Consider the following 19,276-nt stretch of genomic DNA (forward strand, 5'->3'; position numbering starts at 1 on the left):
CTTCACAGGAACTGTGACTTCACCCAGGAGCAGAGACTGTCCCCCAGGGATGGATTTCCACTAACAGTAGGATCCAGGCAAGAGCCCTGGACACCTGTGCCAGCTAACCGTGAACCTCAGCATGGACCACCTCTCCCACCACCTTGGGCTCCTCTGGATCAAAAGAGAACAAGAGCACACAGGAAGGGGTTTGGGGTCAGTAAGGAACATTCAGGAAGCAGAGGGCCTGGAGCCTCAGATCCCAGCCCGAGGTCGGGCTCCGTCACAGGAGTGGCCGTGTAGGTGGGGGCGGATACTGTGAGGAGAGGTTGCTGCAGGCCCTCCTGCGCGGCCTCCTGTCTCAGAGGACGCGTGGAAGTGAGCAGAAAGGCCGTCCAGACCAGACGTCCTCTCTAGGCACCGCGTAGCCCCTCAGTCTCTGAGTCTCCGGGACTCAGTGTCCTCATTGGAAAGAAACCCTGATGTGAACTTGAGAAGGAGATGGGGGGAGTGGGGCCGGGATGGGCCAGGAAAGCCGCCGGGGGCCCTCCCAGGCCCAGGCTCTCCCTCCACCTTCTGATGCTTCACCAGGTCCTCTGGTTCCAGGTGAGCCGTGTTCTCCTTAGCACTGGGGGAGCTGCACGTGAGCAGTCCGCCCACCGGGAGAAGGGGTTCAGTGGGCAGAGCAGCAGGAGCGGAGCCTCCTGGGCCCAGTGGGGTGTGTGGCAAAGGGACAGAGCAGAGAGCACGACCAGGAGAGTGGAGCCCTGGGCCAGGGGAGGCGGGGTGCTGCTGGTCGCCTGGGGTTCTGGGTGCACACGGCTGTGGGAGTAAGAGGCCAGGTGCCGTTCCAGTTTATTTGACAGGGACCAGGGGTTCAGACCTGGGGAGGTGGCTCTGTGGTTGATGGTCTTGTGCTGGGATTAGAGGTCCTCAGGCTTCGGGGGACTCAGTCTCTGCGAGGAGGGATGGGGGGCAGGAAGCAAGCCCCCCGCCCCTGCTCACAGGATGCTCAGGCAAACGCTCCCACAGAAGGTCAAGCAGCACGTGCTGTTTACTTGACAGTTTTGGAAATAGGATCAGCGGAGGCTGCAGCGCTCAGCACTGGGCCACTGCTTACAGGCCGCGGCTTCCGGAGTCCACGGGGACGCTGAAAAGAAACAGGAGCCGCTGGGTGGGGGCAGCTGCCTCCTTCTCCAGCTTCGACTCTCCAGGAATCTGAGACCCAGCACCCGTCCACCACGCTCCTGCACTTTCCTGGGAACTCCCCTGTGCCCTCACCAGACCCTGGGAATCAGCAGTGTCCTAAATCCTCACCCTTCCCTGACACCCCACCTCCCCTGAAGACATCAGTGGCTGGTCGGCCTGGGTCTCTGCACACACATCCACCAAAGACCTGTCCCCCACAGACACGGCCGTGGTGAAGTCACCCCCATGGAGTCTACACTCTGGCCCTGGGACCTCAGAGAAGCCTAGACATCTCCCAAGCCTCCCCACCCTGCAGGATTTGCAGATGCAGAGGGGAAGCTGAGCCTGCCTGTTGCCCCTCTCTCCCCTCTTCAGGGTCATTCTCCAGCACCTGCTCCTCCAGTGGCTCGCCTGACACTGCCACCCTTCTGTTCCCTCGGATGGTAACTTCACCTTGGCTCTGTCTTCCTATCTTCCCACCCAGTGTCTTTCTATCCACACCTACACCGTTTCTCCACCACCTCCAGCCCCTGAGTACCTCTGCGTGTCCCCACAGATGTGCACAGGTCAAAGAATCATGTCCTGTTGGCCCCTTAGACTTTCCCCTCAGCATGTACCATTTGTTCCTGATCTTTGGAATGGAGGGGGAAGGAGAGGTGCAGGGCCTTCCTCCACCATCACTATTCCCAGGTTGGGTCACAGGCTGGACGCCAGGCGTTGGAACAGCCCAGAGCCTCCACAGTGCTTGCAGTCCATGCTGGGTGTGCAGAGAGGTACCGTGCCCAGGTCCTCCAAGATGGATCCCTCTTGTCCCTCCCGTGTACCCACACAGCCGTCACCTACCTGGGGCCCACTTACGTCCACGGTACCCTCCCTGGGCCTCCAGCGGCAGCAGCAGCACACAGAGGAGCAGGGGGAGCCTCAGAGCCGGGGGTGGCATGACTCTGACCAGAGCCATGAGTCCGAGTCCAGCCAGGATGGCACAGCCTTCCCCAGGGAGCTGTGAGGAGAAGGATCCCCAGGACAGACTGACTCAGCTCCTGGCTGTCTCTGCTGGCCAAGCCAGGAGAGCGCAAGGCGTCCTGTCCTCCTCTTGTCTGCCCCTCGCCCTGTCCTATTGTGTGCAGCTGGGCTCCTGCAGGATGACGCCTCCTCTCTAATAATACACGGCTGAGGCAAAACCAAACATTTTCTCTTTTGTGATACCCATGTTTTGGAACACACTGCTGTAGGGCACTGGAGATCCAGTTCAAAGGAAGCTCTTGGTCCCTGCCTAGCTATTATCATTGGCCCCAGAGGCTAACTCCGTGGGGACATCCATGTGTAGAAGAACACTAGGTTGCTGATTCATCTCTTTAACAAACTCCCAAGGCCTTGGACAAGTCCTGTCTCTGACTCACAAAAGCAATGAAAGACTCAAATGAAAGTATTCACTGAAATGATGCTTTTTAAATTCCTATGTACAGGACAATGCCCTTGCTGCTATGTACTGCAGCATGGATCAGATTCTATTCCTGGTTCTATAAGATCATAACATAGCAGAAGAAAAAGGAGATTAAATAAACACAATGCAACATGACAAGGACTACAGATGGAGAGAAGAAGGTATCATGGAAGCCCAGCAACTGGGAGGAATCATTGAAGAATTCCCAAAAGAATTATCCTTTAATGTGAAACCTTAGGGAGGAGTAGAAGGCAATCTTCATCTTTCAATAACAACATTTTAGAGAGTCGGCAGAAGGAGATGTATAGGAGCAGAGTTTTTATTATTCATATTTAAAATGTATCCATTTCAGAGCACAAAATGACAATTCGTTCTCTCATGCCCATTAAGAGATGTTCCTCATACACATCAACAGAGATGGGGGTAAACATTTTGTTCTTTACAGACTATTACATTATGTCAGTACTAGTACTAGATCTGATTTTACATTCTAGGTTGATCGATATGTAGACAATCTTTATTAGAGCTTTATAGTTATACATGATCATTGGGTTCATTCCAACAAAATTATACATCATGAAATTCGACTTCAGTTCACAAGCCTCTCTTTTCCCCCTGTCACCACCCCTCGCGTTTCCCCACCCTAATCTCCTTCCTCTGCTCTTCTAGACTTCCTTTCAGGATCAGACTGTTTATATTCTTTTGAAGCTAAATTGGCATGAGTTCAAACTAGATTCAAGTTTGAGAAGGTAATTGTAATCCAAATAGTAACTGCTAAAAAATTTACTTTAAAATTTACAAAAAGAGAAATAAAGAGGAAGTCAAAATAATACACTGGAAAGAAAAGTCAAATAGACATAAAAAAGGCAGTATTGGATCCATTAAGGAATAAAAAGAGAGCAACAATAAATAGTCAAAGTTAAATCCTTCCTTATAGTAATCACTTTAAATGTAAATGAATTAAACTCACCAATTAAAACACAGAGGTCAACAGAATGGATTTTAAACATGAATCAACTATATGCTGTCTAAAAGAAATTTACTTTAGCTCCAAAGACAAATAAGTTGAAAAATCAAAGTATGGAAAAATGTATTCTACACAAAGGATAACAAAAAAAGCAGCTATTCTAATATTGGGAAAAATATACTTTAATTTGGAGAATTAATGTGGAATGTGTTACAAGAGAAAAAAAGGTGATGTGAAAAAAGATTGATAAAAAACCAATTCATCCACAGACATAACATTATAAATATAATACATGCCAAACTTGAACACATATGAAGTCAACTGCTATCTATCCCCAAAGGTCTATGTGGTAAATACTTGGTCCCCAGTATGGTGCTATTGGGGCCTGTATACTACCAAAATCAACATACACTTTCAATGCAATCCCCATCAAAATGGGGTCCATCACAGGTACGGGCACTGACTTCCTCAACAAGACCCTTAAAGCTCAAGATATAGACCAAGTATATATAAGTAGGATGCCATCAAATTATAAGGTTTCTACACATAAAAGGAAGTGACTAAGAGAGTGAAGAAAGAGCCTGCAGAATGAGAAAAAATATTTGCCAGCCGCCCCTCTGACAGGGGATTAATATCCAGAATATATAAAGAACCCAAAAAAACCAAATAACCCAATCAATAAATATGACAAAGAACTAAACAGAAATTTCTCAAAAAGAAGAAACAGAACCAGGCACAGTGGCACATACCTGCAATCCCAATGAATTGGGAGGCTGAGGCAGGAGGATTGCAAATTCAAGTCATGCTGGTAGCAGGCCCGCCCTGGCCCCTGGGGACTCAACCCCCAGTTCTTTGTTATGCATGTCAATGTGGCAGCTCACAAGGCCCTGACGCGGGCTTGCGGTTCCCTGTTTATCTGCCTCGCGCATATGTGTCTCTCGGGAACATCTTGACCTGTTCCAGCCTCCTGATAGGGGACAGTGACGTGACGGTAACCCAAGGACGCAGTTATTACTCTTCCCTCCTCACTTTTGAGTGATTTCCCGCAGCTGTTAAAAAGATATATAAGGGGAACAAATTTGGCAATAAAGCGCGCACACGCTCCCTCCTGGATGAAGAACCTTGGTGTCCTGTGTATTTTTAACCTCGCTGTCCCTCGCCGGACTCTGCTCCGTTAGCGGCAAAGTCAGCCTCAACAACTAAGTGTGGCCCTACCAACTTAGTGAGACCTTGTCACAAAATAAAAGGGCTGGGGATGGAGCTCATTAGTAAAGCACCTCTGGGTTCGATCCCTAGTACAAAAAAATGAAGAAGGAGGAGGAGGAGAAGCAAAAAAATGAAGAAGAAGGAGAAGGAGGAGGAGGAGAAGGACAAAGAGGAGGAAGAGGAGAAACACAAATGGCCAACCAGCATATGAGAACATGTTTAACATCTCTAGCAGTCAGGGAAGTGCAAATCAAAACTACACTAAGATTTCACCTCACCTCAGTTCAAATGGCAAATATCAAGGACATGAACAATAATAAATGCTGGTGAGGATATGGGGAAAGTATACTTACACATTGTTGGTGGGACTGCAAATTAGTAGAACCAGTATGGAAAACAGTGTGGAGACTCCTTAGAAACCTGGGAATGGAACCACCATGTGACCTAGTTATCCCACTCCTTGGTATTTTTCCAAAAGAATTCAAATCAGCATATTATAGTTATACAGCCACTTCAATGTTTATAGCAGCACAATTCACAATAGCCAAGTTATGGAATCAACCCAGATGCCCATCAATAGATGAGTGGATCAAGAAACTGTGGTCTATACACACATATTCTGGATATTAATCCCCTGTCAGAGGGGCGGCTGGCAAATATTTTTTCTCATTTTTACTCAGCCATAAAGAAGAATGAAATGATGATATCTGTTCATAAATGGATGGAAATGGAGAAGATCAAGCTAAGTGAACTAAGCCAGACTCAGAAAATTAAGAATCGAATGTTTACCTCTCACATGTGGAAGATACAGCAAAATAAGGGGGAAAAGGTGGCAGAGGAAGAGATTGGATACCATAAAAAAATAAGGTGGATCAGTAAAGTGAAAGGAGGAGAATGAGAGGGAAGGAGGAAAGAAGGAAAGGGGTGGAAATATGGAATGAATGAACATAGTGCATTATATACACATACAAGTGTCCCAGAAAGAATCTCACCTGCACGTACACGTAGGAAAGCCAATCAAAAATAAATAAATAAACAGAGGAGTGGAAGGAGAAGAGAGAATGGGGGAGGGAGGAGAGAAGGTAAGGGGAATGGGAATTGAAATAAAATTCCTTGCAGATATTATTTTGTCAAAATGAACCAAAAGATTATGTATAAGTATTTTTTAAAAGGTGGAGCCTAGAAATTCAAAAAGACTCCAATAAATAGAAAGACATCCCATAATCTAGATTGGAAGATTTGAAATTATTAAGATGGCAATACAATGCAATGTCATCCTAATCAAAATACTGAATTCTTTCTTTCTTTCTTTCTTTCTTTCTTTCTTTCTTTCTTTCTTTCTTTCTTTCTTTCTTTCTCTCTCTCTCTCTCTCTCTTTCTTTCTTTCAGAAATGGAAAAGCTCATCTTCAGATTAATGTAGACCTGCAAGAGGCCCCAAATAGCCAAACAATCTTGGAAAAGGACAAAGTTTCAGGACTCCTACTTCCTGATTTCAAAACTTCCGACCAAGATTCAGTAATCAGAACAGTATGGTTCTGACATAAGAGCAGACATACAGACTGACAGAACAAAATTGAGAGTCCTGAAATAAACCCATACCGCTGTAGCCACTTGATTTCCACAGGGCGATAAGACCCTTCAATGGAGAAAACAGTCGCTTTATCTAATGGTGCTGGGACAATAAATATTCACATGCAAAGAAATGAAACTGGACCCACCTCCTACCATATGCAAAAATTAACTCAAAATGAATCAATGATTTAAATATAGGAACTGTGGAATACGTAGAAGAAAAACATCAATTGATCTTCATTATCTTGTATTGAGCAATGAGTGGATCATTAGAAATTATACAAGTGGGTAAGGTGATGCACACCTGTAATCCCAGCAACCTAGGAGGCTAACGCAGGAGGATCACAAGTTCAAGGTCAGTTGGGCAATTTAGTAAATCCTTCAACAACTTAGCATGACCCTGTCTCAAAATAAAAAGAACTGGGGATATAGCTCAGTGGTCAAGCATCCCTGGGTTCAATCCTCAGTACCCAAAAATAAATAAATAAAGGAATAGGAAAAGAGGGAGGGAAGAGGAGAGGGAAAGAGAAAATACTGTAGATTAAAGTGGAACAAATTATATTCCATGTATGTATGACTATGTCAAAATAAACCCCAATGTTATATATGACCATAATGCACTAATAAAAATATTTTTAAAGAAAAATAAATAAAAATTTAAAAATAAATGGTGCCAAAAACAGCAACAAAAGAAAAAATCGATAAACTGAACTTCGCTAAAGTTAAAATCTTTTTCCGATAACTCTTAATAACATGACTACATTAGGTAAATTATATATTTTGAGATATTTGTAGCCTTTTGAGTCTGTGGTCACCAGGTCAGTCTTTATGCAAACATAATGAAGGAAAGAAAACTGGGAGAAAAAAGTTTAAAATTTTTGTATATCAGAATGACTTGTCCAAGAAATGAAAGAACAACCTATAATACTGAAAAATCATATATCTCATAAGGGTATCTGTAATAGCTAAAGAACTCTTTCAATTTAAGAATAAGAAAACTCAATCACCAAATGGGCAGAAGATTCAAATAGAAATTTTTCCAAAGATATTTTTTTAAAAGGCCAGCAAACACAGGAAAATATGCACAACATCTGTTATAGTTTGGATGGGAGGTGTCCCCCAAAAGCTCATGTGTGAGAAAAGGCAAGAAAATTTAGAGGAGAAATGATTGGGTTACGGGAGCCTTAATCCACTCTTCGAGTTAATCCCCTGATGGAGATTAACTAAGTGGTAACTGAAGGTGGGTAAGGTGTGGCTGGAAGAGGCGGGCATTGGGAAGTGGCTTTGGAACACACTATTTTGTATCTGGCAAGTAGAGTCTCTCTCTGCTTTTTGATCATCATGTGAACCACGTTCCTGTGCCACACTCTTCTGCCATGATGTTCTGCCTCTCCTTGAGCCCCCAGGAGTGGAGCTCGCCTTCTATGGACTGGGACCTCTGAAACCGTGAGCCCTCTAAATAAACTTTTCCTCTCCTAAAATTGTTCCTCTCAGGTCATTAAGTCACAGTAGCAAAAAAGCTGACTAAAACAACATCATTAGTTATGAGAGAAGAGCAAGCAAACCACAGTGAGATGCCATTTAGATGACTACAATTTTTTCAAAAAGAAAAAAGTGTGTAGGGAAATTGGAAGTCTTGTGAATTTCTGAAAGAAATTTTAAGTGATTCAGCTGATTTGAAAGGCTTGGAATCCTCAAAAAGTTGAACATTAAATTAACTGATGATCCAAGTTTGCTGGATATTTACCCAGAAGGATTTAAAACAAGTACTCAAAACAATATGTGTACATAAATGTTAATAACTGCTCTATTTGCAATCAGCAAAGGGTGGTAATAGCTGAAATGTCTATAAATAGATGACCGGATAAGCAAATCGTAAGACACATATACAATGGAATGTTATTTAGCCATAAAACTGTACCGATTGTGGTACATGGTAAATGAACCTCAAAGACTACAGGAATAAGACTTCTCATTTGTTTTGGCAAACACTCAAAAGCATGATGATGCATTCTATCAGTGAGGCCGTGGGAAACATGCTTCCACTGTTAGTGGCGTAACAATGGTCCACTTGATGCTTTGAATACAGCCCTTGCTTCTCTAAAATTGACATCTTTTTTCCTCTTCCCAACCTGCTCCTCCTGACGTGCTCCTCCCTGATCCTCTCCTCTTGATCTTCTCTTCCCTGATCTTCTCCTTCCTAATCTCTCCTCCCTGATCTTGGGAAACAGAGCGCATGGGAATGTACCTTTGAATCACCATTTTCCCCCTGATGGGCAGAATCACAGACTCTGGGAGAGGAGTCCCCTGTGTTTCTCCTTTGGCAGCAAAGCAATAAAACTTCTTTTTCCTTTTTCTCAAAACTGGGTCCTCATTTATTGGATTGGCATCAGGAACAAGGATGAAGCTTTTGGTGACAGTAGCAGTACAAAATGGTGCAACCTTAATGGAGTGGAATTTGGCAATATCTAATAAAACTATATATGCATTTCCCCTATCTTTTTCTTTTCCAGTTTTTTTGCCCCCAGCACTAAAGATTGAACCTAGAGCCTCGCACATCTAGTCAAGTGCTTTACTGCTGAGCCCTTCTTATTTTATTTTGAGATAGGGTCTTGCCAAATTGTCCAGGTTGGCCTCAAATTTGTGATCCTCTTTCCTCAGGCTCCTGAGTAGCTGGGATTGCCAGTGTGTACCACTGCACCCAATTTATGCCTTTATCCTTTTAACCAACAATCACACTTAAAATTCCAACCGATGCCATACTTCCGACATCGCAGAAAACATACCCATGCTTTTTCATTGCAGGTTATTTGTACTAGCGAAATCTTAGAAAGGACACACATGTCCATAGAATAGAGACTGGCTAGACGACACACAAAAAGGAGAAATTTAAGAAGCTTCCATTTTAAATCGGGTATTAGATTTCTATTCAACAATATACTAGGGAGCCTGCCCAGCTCAAGACACAATAGAAATGGCGTAAAGCTTTGATGAGGAAAAGGACAACCGTTATTGTCTATAGATGATGAGCTCTGAGAAGAAGACACGGGAAACTTAGGATGAGCAATGGGAGAATACAGCCAGCTCAGACACGGAAGCCGTTTCTCCTCCTCCAACATCATACAAAAGGAAAAAACCAAAAAGTTATGATACTCTTCACAATTTCATTTTTAAAATGTAAGCCTCTGGGAATAAATGTAACAAAGACATGTAAGATCTCCCCAGGGAAAACCTATTTTAGACACATTTTGAAGTTGTAAACAAGACTTCCATGGTAGAACATGCACTTGGCATGCCCGAGGCCCTGGGCTCCATCCACAGCATCATCAGAAAAAAACACCCTGTGTAGATGGAGACCTACCGAGGCGAAGATGATGGGCTGGAGGAGGAGTGGATTTGGAAACACTGCGGGCCCTGTACTGGGTGTGCTTGGGAGGTGCTTGGGTTTCTGCCAGGCCCGCCTTGATTGGAGTATGCAGAAGAAGCCAGGCCCAGGAGGCCTCCCGGGCCGCTTTCTCTCTCTCCTCCTCACAGCAGCACCTGGTCAAAACCAGCTGGGCCAGGACGTACCCACCCATCCTGGTGGCACCATGGCGTCTTTGCTGCCTCTCCAGTTCCTGCTGGTGCTCTGTGTGGCACTGCAGCTGTTGTCTGGGAGTCTCAAGGAGCGCTTTCTGAGTAGGTGAGGGGTTGGGGTCCAGTGGGGGGGAAGCGGCCTCCGCGGAGAGGAGAGGATCTGTGAGCAGACCATCCAGAACATGTCATGAAAAAACAGGGTCGTGTTCAAAGCCCGAGCTTCGTTGTCAACAAGATCTCAGTTTGAACCTCTGCTGTTTGGTGACTGCATGACCCTGGGCCAAGTGTCTGGATTGGCACTGAGATGGTTGGGAGGAAAAACTGAAATAATGTGTGCAGTCAGAGTGCTCTCTCCCTAGACCGTGGTACATGTTCTGTAAGTTTTACTTACTGTGTTATCGGCCTCATCCCCACTATAGTCTTGCTGCCCTGGTTCCTTCCAAGAGGCTTGGTCCTACTTTTCAGGCATTTAAACAGGCAGGAAAATGAAACGGTACAACTCAAATTGCAATCTACACAGCCTTGGCCTCGGAGCCTGTTTGGGGAGGAAGAAGTCTTTCATTGTACTTCACTTTTTAAAAATCCAGAGGTGGGGCTGGGGTGGGGCTCCGTGGTAGTGCACTTGCCTGGCATGTATGAGGCACTGAGTTAGATTCTCAGCACCACATATAAATAAATAAAATAAAGGTCTATCAAAAACATATATCAAAGGTCTAATCAAAAAACATATATACATATCTATCTTCAGAGGTAGTGCACGATCACCAGGAATCATCATCAACTGGACAGTACAGTCTATCTCAGCCACCATCGCTGTCCAGCTCAACCTAACAAGGGAAGTAATGCCAACCTTGACCTGAACAACAAATGGGAACCGAACTACTATTCTTCCTGAACGCACTCTTCTGTGGGGAAACCTCTTCAGAATGTTTGGGGCTTGGAAAAGGAATGTGTCTGATAGACGTGTTTCAGAGCAGGATAGGTCCTGTTTCAGGAGCTCGGGGCAGACGCGATGCAGGAGGACTGGAGGGGCTAAGCGAGCTGCAAGAGCGTAGGAGTACCCAAGGCCAATTAACTGGGGAATCAAGGGCTAGAATCTGAGGAGAGACGCCAAAGTCTTTAGGGAAGACTGGCACGTGTTGGAGTGAGACTGGAACCAGACACCCAGACAGGAGCAAGACCTGAGGAGAGCAACCTCTCTGAGCTCCCTGGCTCATGGCCTCCTTTCCCACACTGCTCCACTGAACCCCAGGCTCTTCCAAGGGGAGACTGGCTCCAATTTCTTGCACTGCCCCAGTGAGTTGTGTCTGGGAAGTGCCGAGTGAGCGCTGGTGACTGATCTCTGGAACTCAGCTTCCTTCACCCATCTCTAGTGCCAGTTGTTTAAGTGACAGCCCCAACCTCATTCTTCATTCATCTCTTTCAGGTCATCAAGATGTCCTACAGATCTCCCGTCTAATTGCAGATTTTTTCAGAGCAATCAGCCAACTAATTGGCAATAGATGCCCATCTATGAATTTGGCCCCAAAGAAAGGACAAATCATAGAATACAAAAATGAGGGCCTGGTACAAGTTGGGGAGAGGGGTTAATGGGGCCCAAACTTAATGCCTTAGATTCAGGAACAGAGAGGGACTGTGAGTTGGGGCATTTGGACAGTATCTCTCACTGGAAGTGGGTCTAAGCTTTGAAATGAGACACGTGGGGGTGTCAACGTGAAGATTATTCTTCTTTAACAGTAGGAAGTAGGGCATCCTGGGCTCTGGGCTCCTAATCAGGAGATACCAGGGGAAAGAAGATGAATCATGGCACCACATTCTGAAATTCACACCCTTCTCACCATGAAAGAAATCACTCCCAGAACTCACCTATGAACTGGGTCCTTCCTCTCTGATCCAATACCTTCAGTTGGTTGTATGGCCTTTATCCTTTCCCAAAACTGACCTTCCGTTTACTCTTTCTCTACCCAAACAGCCTGTGTTAGGTTGACCCTACAATAAGTATGATGTTAAAGAGAAGATCTATGACTTGCTTAAGACCACACAATGAATAAGTGAAGAAAGGGTACACAATACCTCTTCTTACTCACCTTCCACCTTCTACTCATACCCACGACTAGACCCAACCAGAGTCTATGGGGACTAGGCGTCGGACTTACAGTGGTCGTGAATGACCAATGGATTCAGGTTTCTGCCAAACTCTGTCTTTGATCAAATATCCAAACCCTGGTTCACCGATCAGAACTCAAGGAAGACAAAACCCGATTCCCTCCCTGGGGACCACACAAGAGAGAATAGGTGGCAAGTTCCCTGGGCTTTCTGAGCTTTGAGTGTTACTTCAGCCTGTGGCTCAGGCCCTTCGCCTACTTATTCTTGTTTCAGAATACATCTTGGAGCCTCCACCCTGCAGATCAGAACCTGAGAACTGTTCCAAATTCTGCACGGTCCAGGAGGATTGCAAGGCCCAAGGACTTAGCTGCTGTTCTGCCTTCTGTGGGACGATCTGTTCACTAAATAGACCTCCGGAACCCTCAGAGTAAGGGACCTCCCTGATCCTAGAGCTGCCAGCGGGAGCCCGACAGAAGAGTCTCAGCCACTGTATGGTTCTTTGTTTTTTGGTTGTTATTGTTGACATATTACCAACACTCCTTCTCTTTCCAAGATTAAGATTTCCACCAAGTCCTGACTAGAAGAGCCTCCTCCATTCCTGAGCGACCTAACCCTTCCTCCTCACCACTACATCCATGAAATCTCTGACTCTGCTTCTCTGAACACACCCCAAAATGACTACATCCACAGACGTTCCCCTGGCCCAGAATCCACCTTTATCCCCAGACTGCCTGGAACACTATACCCGGGGTCTGTAAGTGTCATCAAAACCCCAAACAAGTTTGGGTCTCTGCTTTTGGCCTGCCCTCCTTTCACCAGACATCATTTAGAGGACCCTGCATTCTGACCCTGGAGGTCCAGCTCCAGAAAGCTGTAGTTAATGGCCCTAAATCTGCTAAAGGGAGAATGCTCTGGGACAGAGGAAGGACATGAAGGTGTGGCTGAGACATCTGGTTTTGAATCTTGCTTTGGGAATATGTCTATCACCTTCAGGAAAATGATTCCTCACTTTTGATCTTTCTTTTTCTTATGAATAAAATGCAGACTCTGTTTTGTTTTGTTTTTTCCTGCTAGCAAGACCAGAATGAAGTCTCAAAATCCCACAGTAGGAAATTGACCAAAGAGCTTCTTGAGAGAAGCACAACTGTCTTGTTCTCCTCTGTTTCCCCTGCCCCAAGCGCAATCCCCACCCTTGAGACAAGTTTGGAGCACTCCGGTATGCGCTCAGAGCCAAATAACCAGTCTCTACCACTTCTTAGCTGAGTGACCTTACACAAACTAACCTCTCTATGGGCATTAGCCTCCTCATTTTAAAGACGGAACAATATTAGTAAAATTAAATTAAAATAAACAATCCATTTAAGCTTTGCTTGGCACATAATAATTGCTCAGTAAATTTTAGTGATCAGATAAACACTTTTCTCTCAAGAGACTGGCCCTTACAAATAACCTTATACATCTTTCAAGGCTTTGTGATAGAACACCAGAAGCCAAAAAGATGAGTCTTTGTTGTCACTGAGGTTTTTGAGGTTCTGCTTGGCCTATGGCAGGAGAACTCCACTTTGTGGTCTAGTTTCAATGGTGGAAGTCATAGAAAATAAAAATTAAGTCTCCAAGAATAAACTGCACTGGATATCACTTGAAGATGTTTTTCTTCAGGGACAGAAATGTTAGTGAAGGAACTTTGGAGACCCCATGCCTGACAACTGAGGTATGTTCCCCCAAAGCGTTTTGTAGGTGCAGGCTTGCCTGGCCTCTGGGATGGCATCTCCCAGGGCTGCTCCTTTTCCTCCTGTGGCTGCCCAGGGTCACCAATATCCCCACAAGCCCAGAACAGTCTTTTGAAGGCCAGTTTGCCTGGTCTTCCATTAGTCCCCTCTGGGTTCTATCCCTGTGCTCCCTGGGGCGGGGTACAGTCCCAGGAGAGTTCTGCAACACAGAGCAACAGAGGGCAGAGCTATGACCCAAGGGGAGCACAGGGCACTCAGATCTGAGGCTCTGCCAGGAACTGGCTCTTCCTGCCTCCAGGTTGACAGTGCCCTAGGCAAGGAGTCCAGTGGAGCACTTCATGTGTGTGACTTTGGTCATCCCACTGTGCTTTTCCAAGACCGTCGACTCTTTCATGTGGAAGATGACAAGAACATCCATGCCTTGGGGGATTGTGGGGACAACACAAAGCCACATGGATGAAGAACTTAGGCATTTCCTTTAAAAAAATAAAACAGGTGGAAGATCATCTTTAGAACTTTCTCAGTGTTATAAGCTTGGGAAAAAATGCAGGCTCCTATAACTCCACCACCCAAACAATAATAGTCATCATAATCTGGTGGCTTTTGTTTCAGAGGACTTTGGGGGAAATTAGGAATCGAGGGTCTTCTCATTGTCCTGATATCACTACAGTAAACGTGGTGTTGAGCTGGCGCTGTCTTGGAGCTTCAGGCTTGTGCTAAGCGTGGACAGTGTGGCAGGTGAGGGACAGTGCAGGGACACAAGTGCATGAACTCCTGCTCAGGACCCCGTGGGCCCATCGAGCTCACTTCTTGCGGCACCTTGGGCATAGCTGACTGCTCACACCAGATGTCAGCCATCACCCATGTGTCTACAAGGTTAGATCATCCGGGCTCCTGCAGCAGGTAAGTGGTAAGAACCCTGCTGTTAGACCCAGGTAAAGGCCAACTAAATGTGGCTGATGACACTATATTTTTATTGCAATGTCAGGGTCAAATGGCTACATAATGGGTACATATGACTTTGTAAGTCTCACTCTAATGCTTTGCCCAGTGAGGCAGGACTTCATCTTGGACAAGCAGAAAAACATGATCATGAACCTGAGATGTCTTCTATGGGAACTGGAAGTGCCAATCCTATTATCTTCTGATAGGCTTCCCATAGCACATTACTGTCACATCTGCTGTCTCCATGGGTCCTGGGTTCCTCCTCTTCCCCAGTAGCCCATCTCCTGCAGACTGCTTGTTGTGGACAGGCCTGTGGAGCTGGGTGGGCGGGCCCGGGGAGGGGGAGACGGGGTGCAGGAGAGGGCCTCCAAAGATGCTGAACTTGTTCCCTTGAGTTCTCCAAGGCCACCTGGAAGGGAGGACCCTGGGGCCAGGCCGGCCTTGTCACAGTCTTCCACCAAACCGTGGGCTCTGGAGACTGTGGTTAAGGGCTCCCAACTTTTTAATGTCAACTAACATGGTAGGCCATCTAATTTATTCCTCCCCGCGGCCATGATTCTCAGGTCACAGACAAGGAACTGGGAACATAGAGCTGAAGGGATCGGAACCGTCTCCATCAACTAGGGGAGCAAGGGTCAAACTCAAAGCTTGAGACATCTGAAATGCCCTTCCCAAGGGCTGGCCACGGGCAGCTCACCTGTTCTGAGTGGGTTTCCTGCTTCCACTCAGTTGACCCTCTTCCCCCTGCTTACAACTCAGGCCTCACAACTCCGCAGTCCCTTTCTACTAGGAACTGCCCTACTGGACCGTCCCTCTCTCCGTCCCCATGCAGTCTCTCCCTCCACGTTCTACCCTCGCTCTTCTCTCTGCCCTCAATATCTTTCCCCCAGGTTCCTGCTGAGCTACTCCTTATGCTTCAAGGTTCATATTCAACTTAAAACTCCATGGAAATTTCACCAATTCACTCCAGACAAAAGTAGTCACTCTCTGTGTCTCCTCCCAGCGTCCTCCCACCTACCACAAACCATAACACACTGTGTTGTGATTATTTAAGTGACTATTTTTCCTGTCTGGAGTCTGAGTCCCACGAAAGCAGAAACCATGTCTGATATTTCCCTAGCGCCCTGGCACCTAGTGTCACGTCTTACACACAATAAGGACAGAATACAGACGTTTCCAATAGAAATGAGAAGAGGCTGCGGGAGCAGGTGAACCCTGACCTCCGCCGATGAGCTGTTCTTGCAAGAAAAATCCTCGCTGAACGATCCAGAGTCCCTCAGGTGGAAGTTGCCTACTTCAGTTTCCCCCTGGAGTCAGACTCATTTTTTAAACTATTTTTTAACTGATTTATATTTGCTTATAGAAAATTATAATATATAGGAAAACAAATAAAAAAGAAGTTTGAGAGGATCTGTTCACATAGGGTATGAGAAGAGCAAGGGTGAAAGGTCCCTGCTACTCTGGGACTCGGTCCAGCTCTGCCCTCATCATGGTGATGCGGAGCCTCTCCTGAGTCCTCAGAGCCCTAGTCTGTCCACCTGTAAAATGGAGATTAAGAATACCTAGTCTTCAGGTGTGTCGTGAAGATGCAATGAGGTGACAGCAGAAACTCTCATGCTAGATTGCCGGCAGAAGGCCTGGGAAGAATGTTCCTGTTATTATTCAAGCCTGCCAATCCTTCCTTTATCCAAGATTCTTATTTTATAAAGGGATCACCACATTCATGCTACTATCAACTTTACTTGCGTGATTGACTGGTTGTTGATTTTTTTTTTCATTTCTGCAAATTCCATATAAATTAACTCAAGTTAATGAAGACAAGTACAGTATTTTCTGAGCTACTAAATATCATCTCAAAAAGAAGCAAGGCACAGCTGTAGAAAGCACTGCATCCTTGAAAGATACTGCGATTAAACCTCACAATGAAGGATCAGCAGATTTAACAGTGACCTCAACTTCTCGACCAAACATCTGATGAACTAAGCCTCCAAATTCCTTTTGAATGTTGCCAACTTGAAAATTTATGGCAACTACTCCCACAATTCTGCTTTCCTTTCAATTACATGTTTCTGTGTATGAAACTTTCTTGAGATAAATTTATCATGAGTCCATCCTTACACCTTGCTACTTTTCTAATCTGGCTGACTTCCTGGTAACCCCTGGACCGGAGCAGGAAGAACTGTTCAGAAAAGTCTGCAGGCTTCTGAATTCCAGAAACTGACCAGATATGGTTCAGGTGACCTGAGTCAATGTACAGGTTGACCCATTCAGAATACAGCAATCACTATTTTAATAACTGAAGTTGGAACTGGGGATGTAGCTCAGTGGTAGAGCCCTTGCCTAGTGTGCATGAGGCCCAAGGTTCCATCCCCAGTACCAAATTAAAAAAAAAAAAAATTGAAGCTTGATCTATCTGTCCAGTACTATAAGCACAGCTCACAAGGACCTCTTAAATGTAAATATATATTTATTATAACACAATAAAATATTCAGTGAGTTTCTCAGTCTTGTCATTTCAAACATTTAATAACCATGAGTAGTTGTACTATACCTCTCAAATAAAGAAAACCTCCATCTCACAGGAAGTTCTAATGGAAAGTACTGCTTCAAGCTATATAAAGTTGATGTTCATGTAATGATAGCAAATTAAATATCGCAGTAACAGATAATTTTACCAAGGTTTTATGGTTTATAAGAAGACTTTTTTTTACATGTAGTGTATTAATGTTTAATTCTAATTATTTGTGAAAGAAATAAAATTCCAATATATGTATACTAATTGTTAAAACATATATTTGCACTTTGTACTCTGGAGACAATGTAAGAGTGTAATATGAAAACAGTATGAGGAAAGTACAGGGAGTAAAGAGATCCGGAAGTGAAGATTTCCTGTTCCACAGGCAACCACCGTACAGATTTTCCAACTAGAAGAAAGAGATGACGCAGTAATAAGCCTGTGTTTTTGGAGGACTGGTTGGGTGTTAGGACTGGAGGACCCGTAGGCATCACACCAAGTAAAGATCATGTCTAGAAAAATATAAGGATGAAATAATGATGTGGACAAAGATGTTCATCCATATTATTTATAAATGCAAAAACATTTGAAACAATTTTGGTACTCGATAAAAGACTAGGTATATTGCAGTAGATTCACAGTATAAAACATATGCATGTGTGATCATTATGCAATCAGTTCTCTCATATTTTAGCTGACACTTCAAATCTAGAGGCAATTATTAATGAGCACCCATCCATTTGAAAAGTAAAGTATGAAATACGTGTAAAGAGACATGTTCAGAAGAGGCCAGAGTAGTCCAATGGTCACCACCAGACTAAGAGGAGGTTAGTGTTTTATCATAAAGGAGAGGATTTGTGGAGATATTTCGTAAGGATGCCACAGTACTAAGGAGTGTGTGCTCCCTTCCACGAAACCATATGAGGGACTTTAAGAAAGCCAACCAAGCCCAGCTAAACTATAGAACCTTCCTAAGTGCCCTTCAACAGACGAATTTTTAAAGAAAATGTGGTATGTATGTGTATGTATATATGTATATATAGATAGATAGATAGATAGATATTACTCATCCATAAAGAAGAATGACTTTATGACATTTGCCAGTAAGCGAATGGATCTGGAGACTATCATGCTAAATGAAACAAGCAAATCCAGAGGTCTAATGTTCTCTCTGATATGTGGGTACTAACACACAACAAGGTGGGGATGTAAAATAGAAGTTCATTGGATTAGACAAAGGGAAATGAAGGGAAGGGCGGGGGGTGGGACCAGGAAAGACAGTGGAATGAATCAGACGTGACCTTCCTATGCTCATATTTGAACACACCATAGTGAATCTCCACAACATGTACATCCCCAAGACTAGGATCCTAATTAGACTAGGATATACTCCTTGTTTGTATAAATATGTCAAAGTTGGCTCTCCTGACATGTATAACTAAAAAGAACAAGTTAAAAAAAAGATGCATCTTGTCACAGCAAAAATGTGAAAGTCAAAGGAGTACATCCAACCTGCAAGAATATTTCAAGCCTGAAAACATCTCTTGACCAAAGAAAGCAAGAGGCAGGAAGGAGCAAGTTAAAGGTAGGGAATACAAAGAAACTGCAATCTGCTCTCTTGGAGGCCACTGGAAGAATGTAGATGTACAATAATATTGATAAGATAATTTTTAAAAGAACAAGGTGAACTTAAATACTACAAAAATGTGATAGGTGTAAAATACTCATCTATTCCTCTTCAAAAAAGAGAAATGTTCCTTTTGAAGGGCCCTTAAATTTTTAGAAGATTGGGATATTTAATAGTGTTTATGAAGATAATACTAGAAGTAATAGGCAAGATAAGGGGAACTAAAGAGGGTGGAGCAGGAAGACAGGAAGGAAGGCTGGACTTCTGATACTCCATCTTTAAATAATATTAAAAGAAGGAAGTGCTAATGGGGTGGTCCCAGTCAACACGGTGAAAGAAACCGGAAGCCAGATGAACAAAACCGTGAGTAAAGGGGAAGTGGTCTAACCAAAAGGAGGAGTCACAGACAGCCCTGGTTGG

The 19,276-nt window shown here is 44.5% G+C and overlaps 2 protein-coding genes across 2 annotated transcripts; one reads left to right on the forward strand and one right to left on the reverse strand.

Annotated features, from left to right (window-relative positions):
* Positions 1-700: 700 nt before the first annotated feature.
* LOC107135600 (protein WFDC10B-like) lies at positions 701-2,244 on the reverse strand. Its single transcript, XM_048811931.1, has 2 exons — positions 2,005-2,244; positions 701-1,054 (listed from the first exon to the last, which is right to left on the reverse strand). The coding sequence occupies exons 1-2, from the start codon at positions 2,123-2,125 to the stop codon at positions 981-983; spliced, it is 195 nt and encodes a 64-aa protein (XP_048667888.1). The 5' UTR covers positions 2,126-2,244; the 3' UTR covers positions 701-980.
* A 7,703-nt stretch (positions 2,245-9,947) lies between these two features.
* On the forward strand, positions 9,948-12,470 carry Wfdc13 (WAP four-disulfide core domain 13). The gene is made up of 2 exons (XM_015477718.1): positions 9,948-10,035; positions 12,313-12,470. Exons 1-2 carry the CDS (start codon positions 9,948-9,950, stop codon positions 12,468-12,470), a joined length of 246 nt encoding a protein of 81 aa, XP_015333204.1.
* The last annotated feature ends 6,806 nt before the right edge of the window (positions 12,471-19,276 follow it).

Source organism: Marmota marmota, unplaced genomic scaffold, assembly GCF_001458135.2.
Source record: "Marmota marmota marmota unplaced genomic scaffold, marMar, whole genome shotgun sequence".
In the NCBI taxonomy this organism is placed as follows: domain Eukaryota; kingdom Metazoa; phylum Chordata; class Mammalia; order Rodentia; family Sciuridae; genus Marmota; species Marmota marmota.

Bases quoted from the DNA above. Each gene is read 5' to 3' on its own strand.
- LOC107135600 (XM_048811931.1), bottom strand. From the start codon at position 2,125: ATGGCTCTGGTCAGAGTCATGCCACCCCCGGCTCTGAGGCTCCCCCTG. The intron at 1,055-2,004 runs GACGGCTGTGTG...TCCGCTGATCCT, and splicing joins TAAGTGGGCCCCAGGTAGGT to ATTTCCAAAACTGTCAAGTA.
- Wfdc13 (XM_015477718.1), top strand. From the start codon at position 9,948: ATGGCGTCTTTGCTGCCTCTCCAGTTCCTGCTGGTGCTCTGTGTGGCA. The intron at 10,036-12,312 runs GTAGGTGAGGGG...TTCTTGTTTCAG, and splicing joins TCTCAAGGAGCGCTTTCTGA to AATACATCTTGGAGCCTCCA.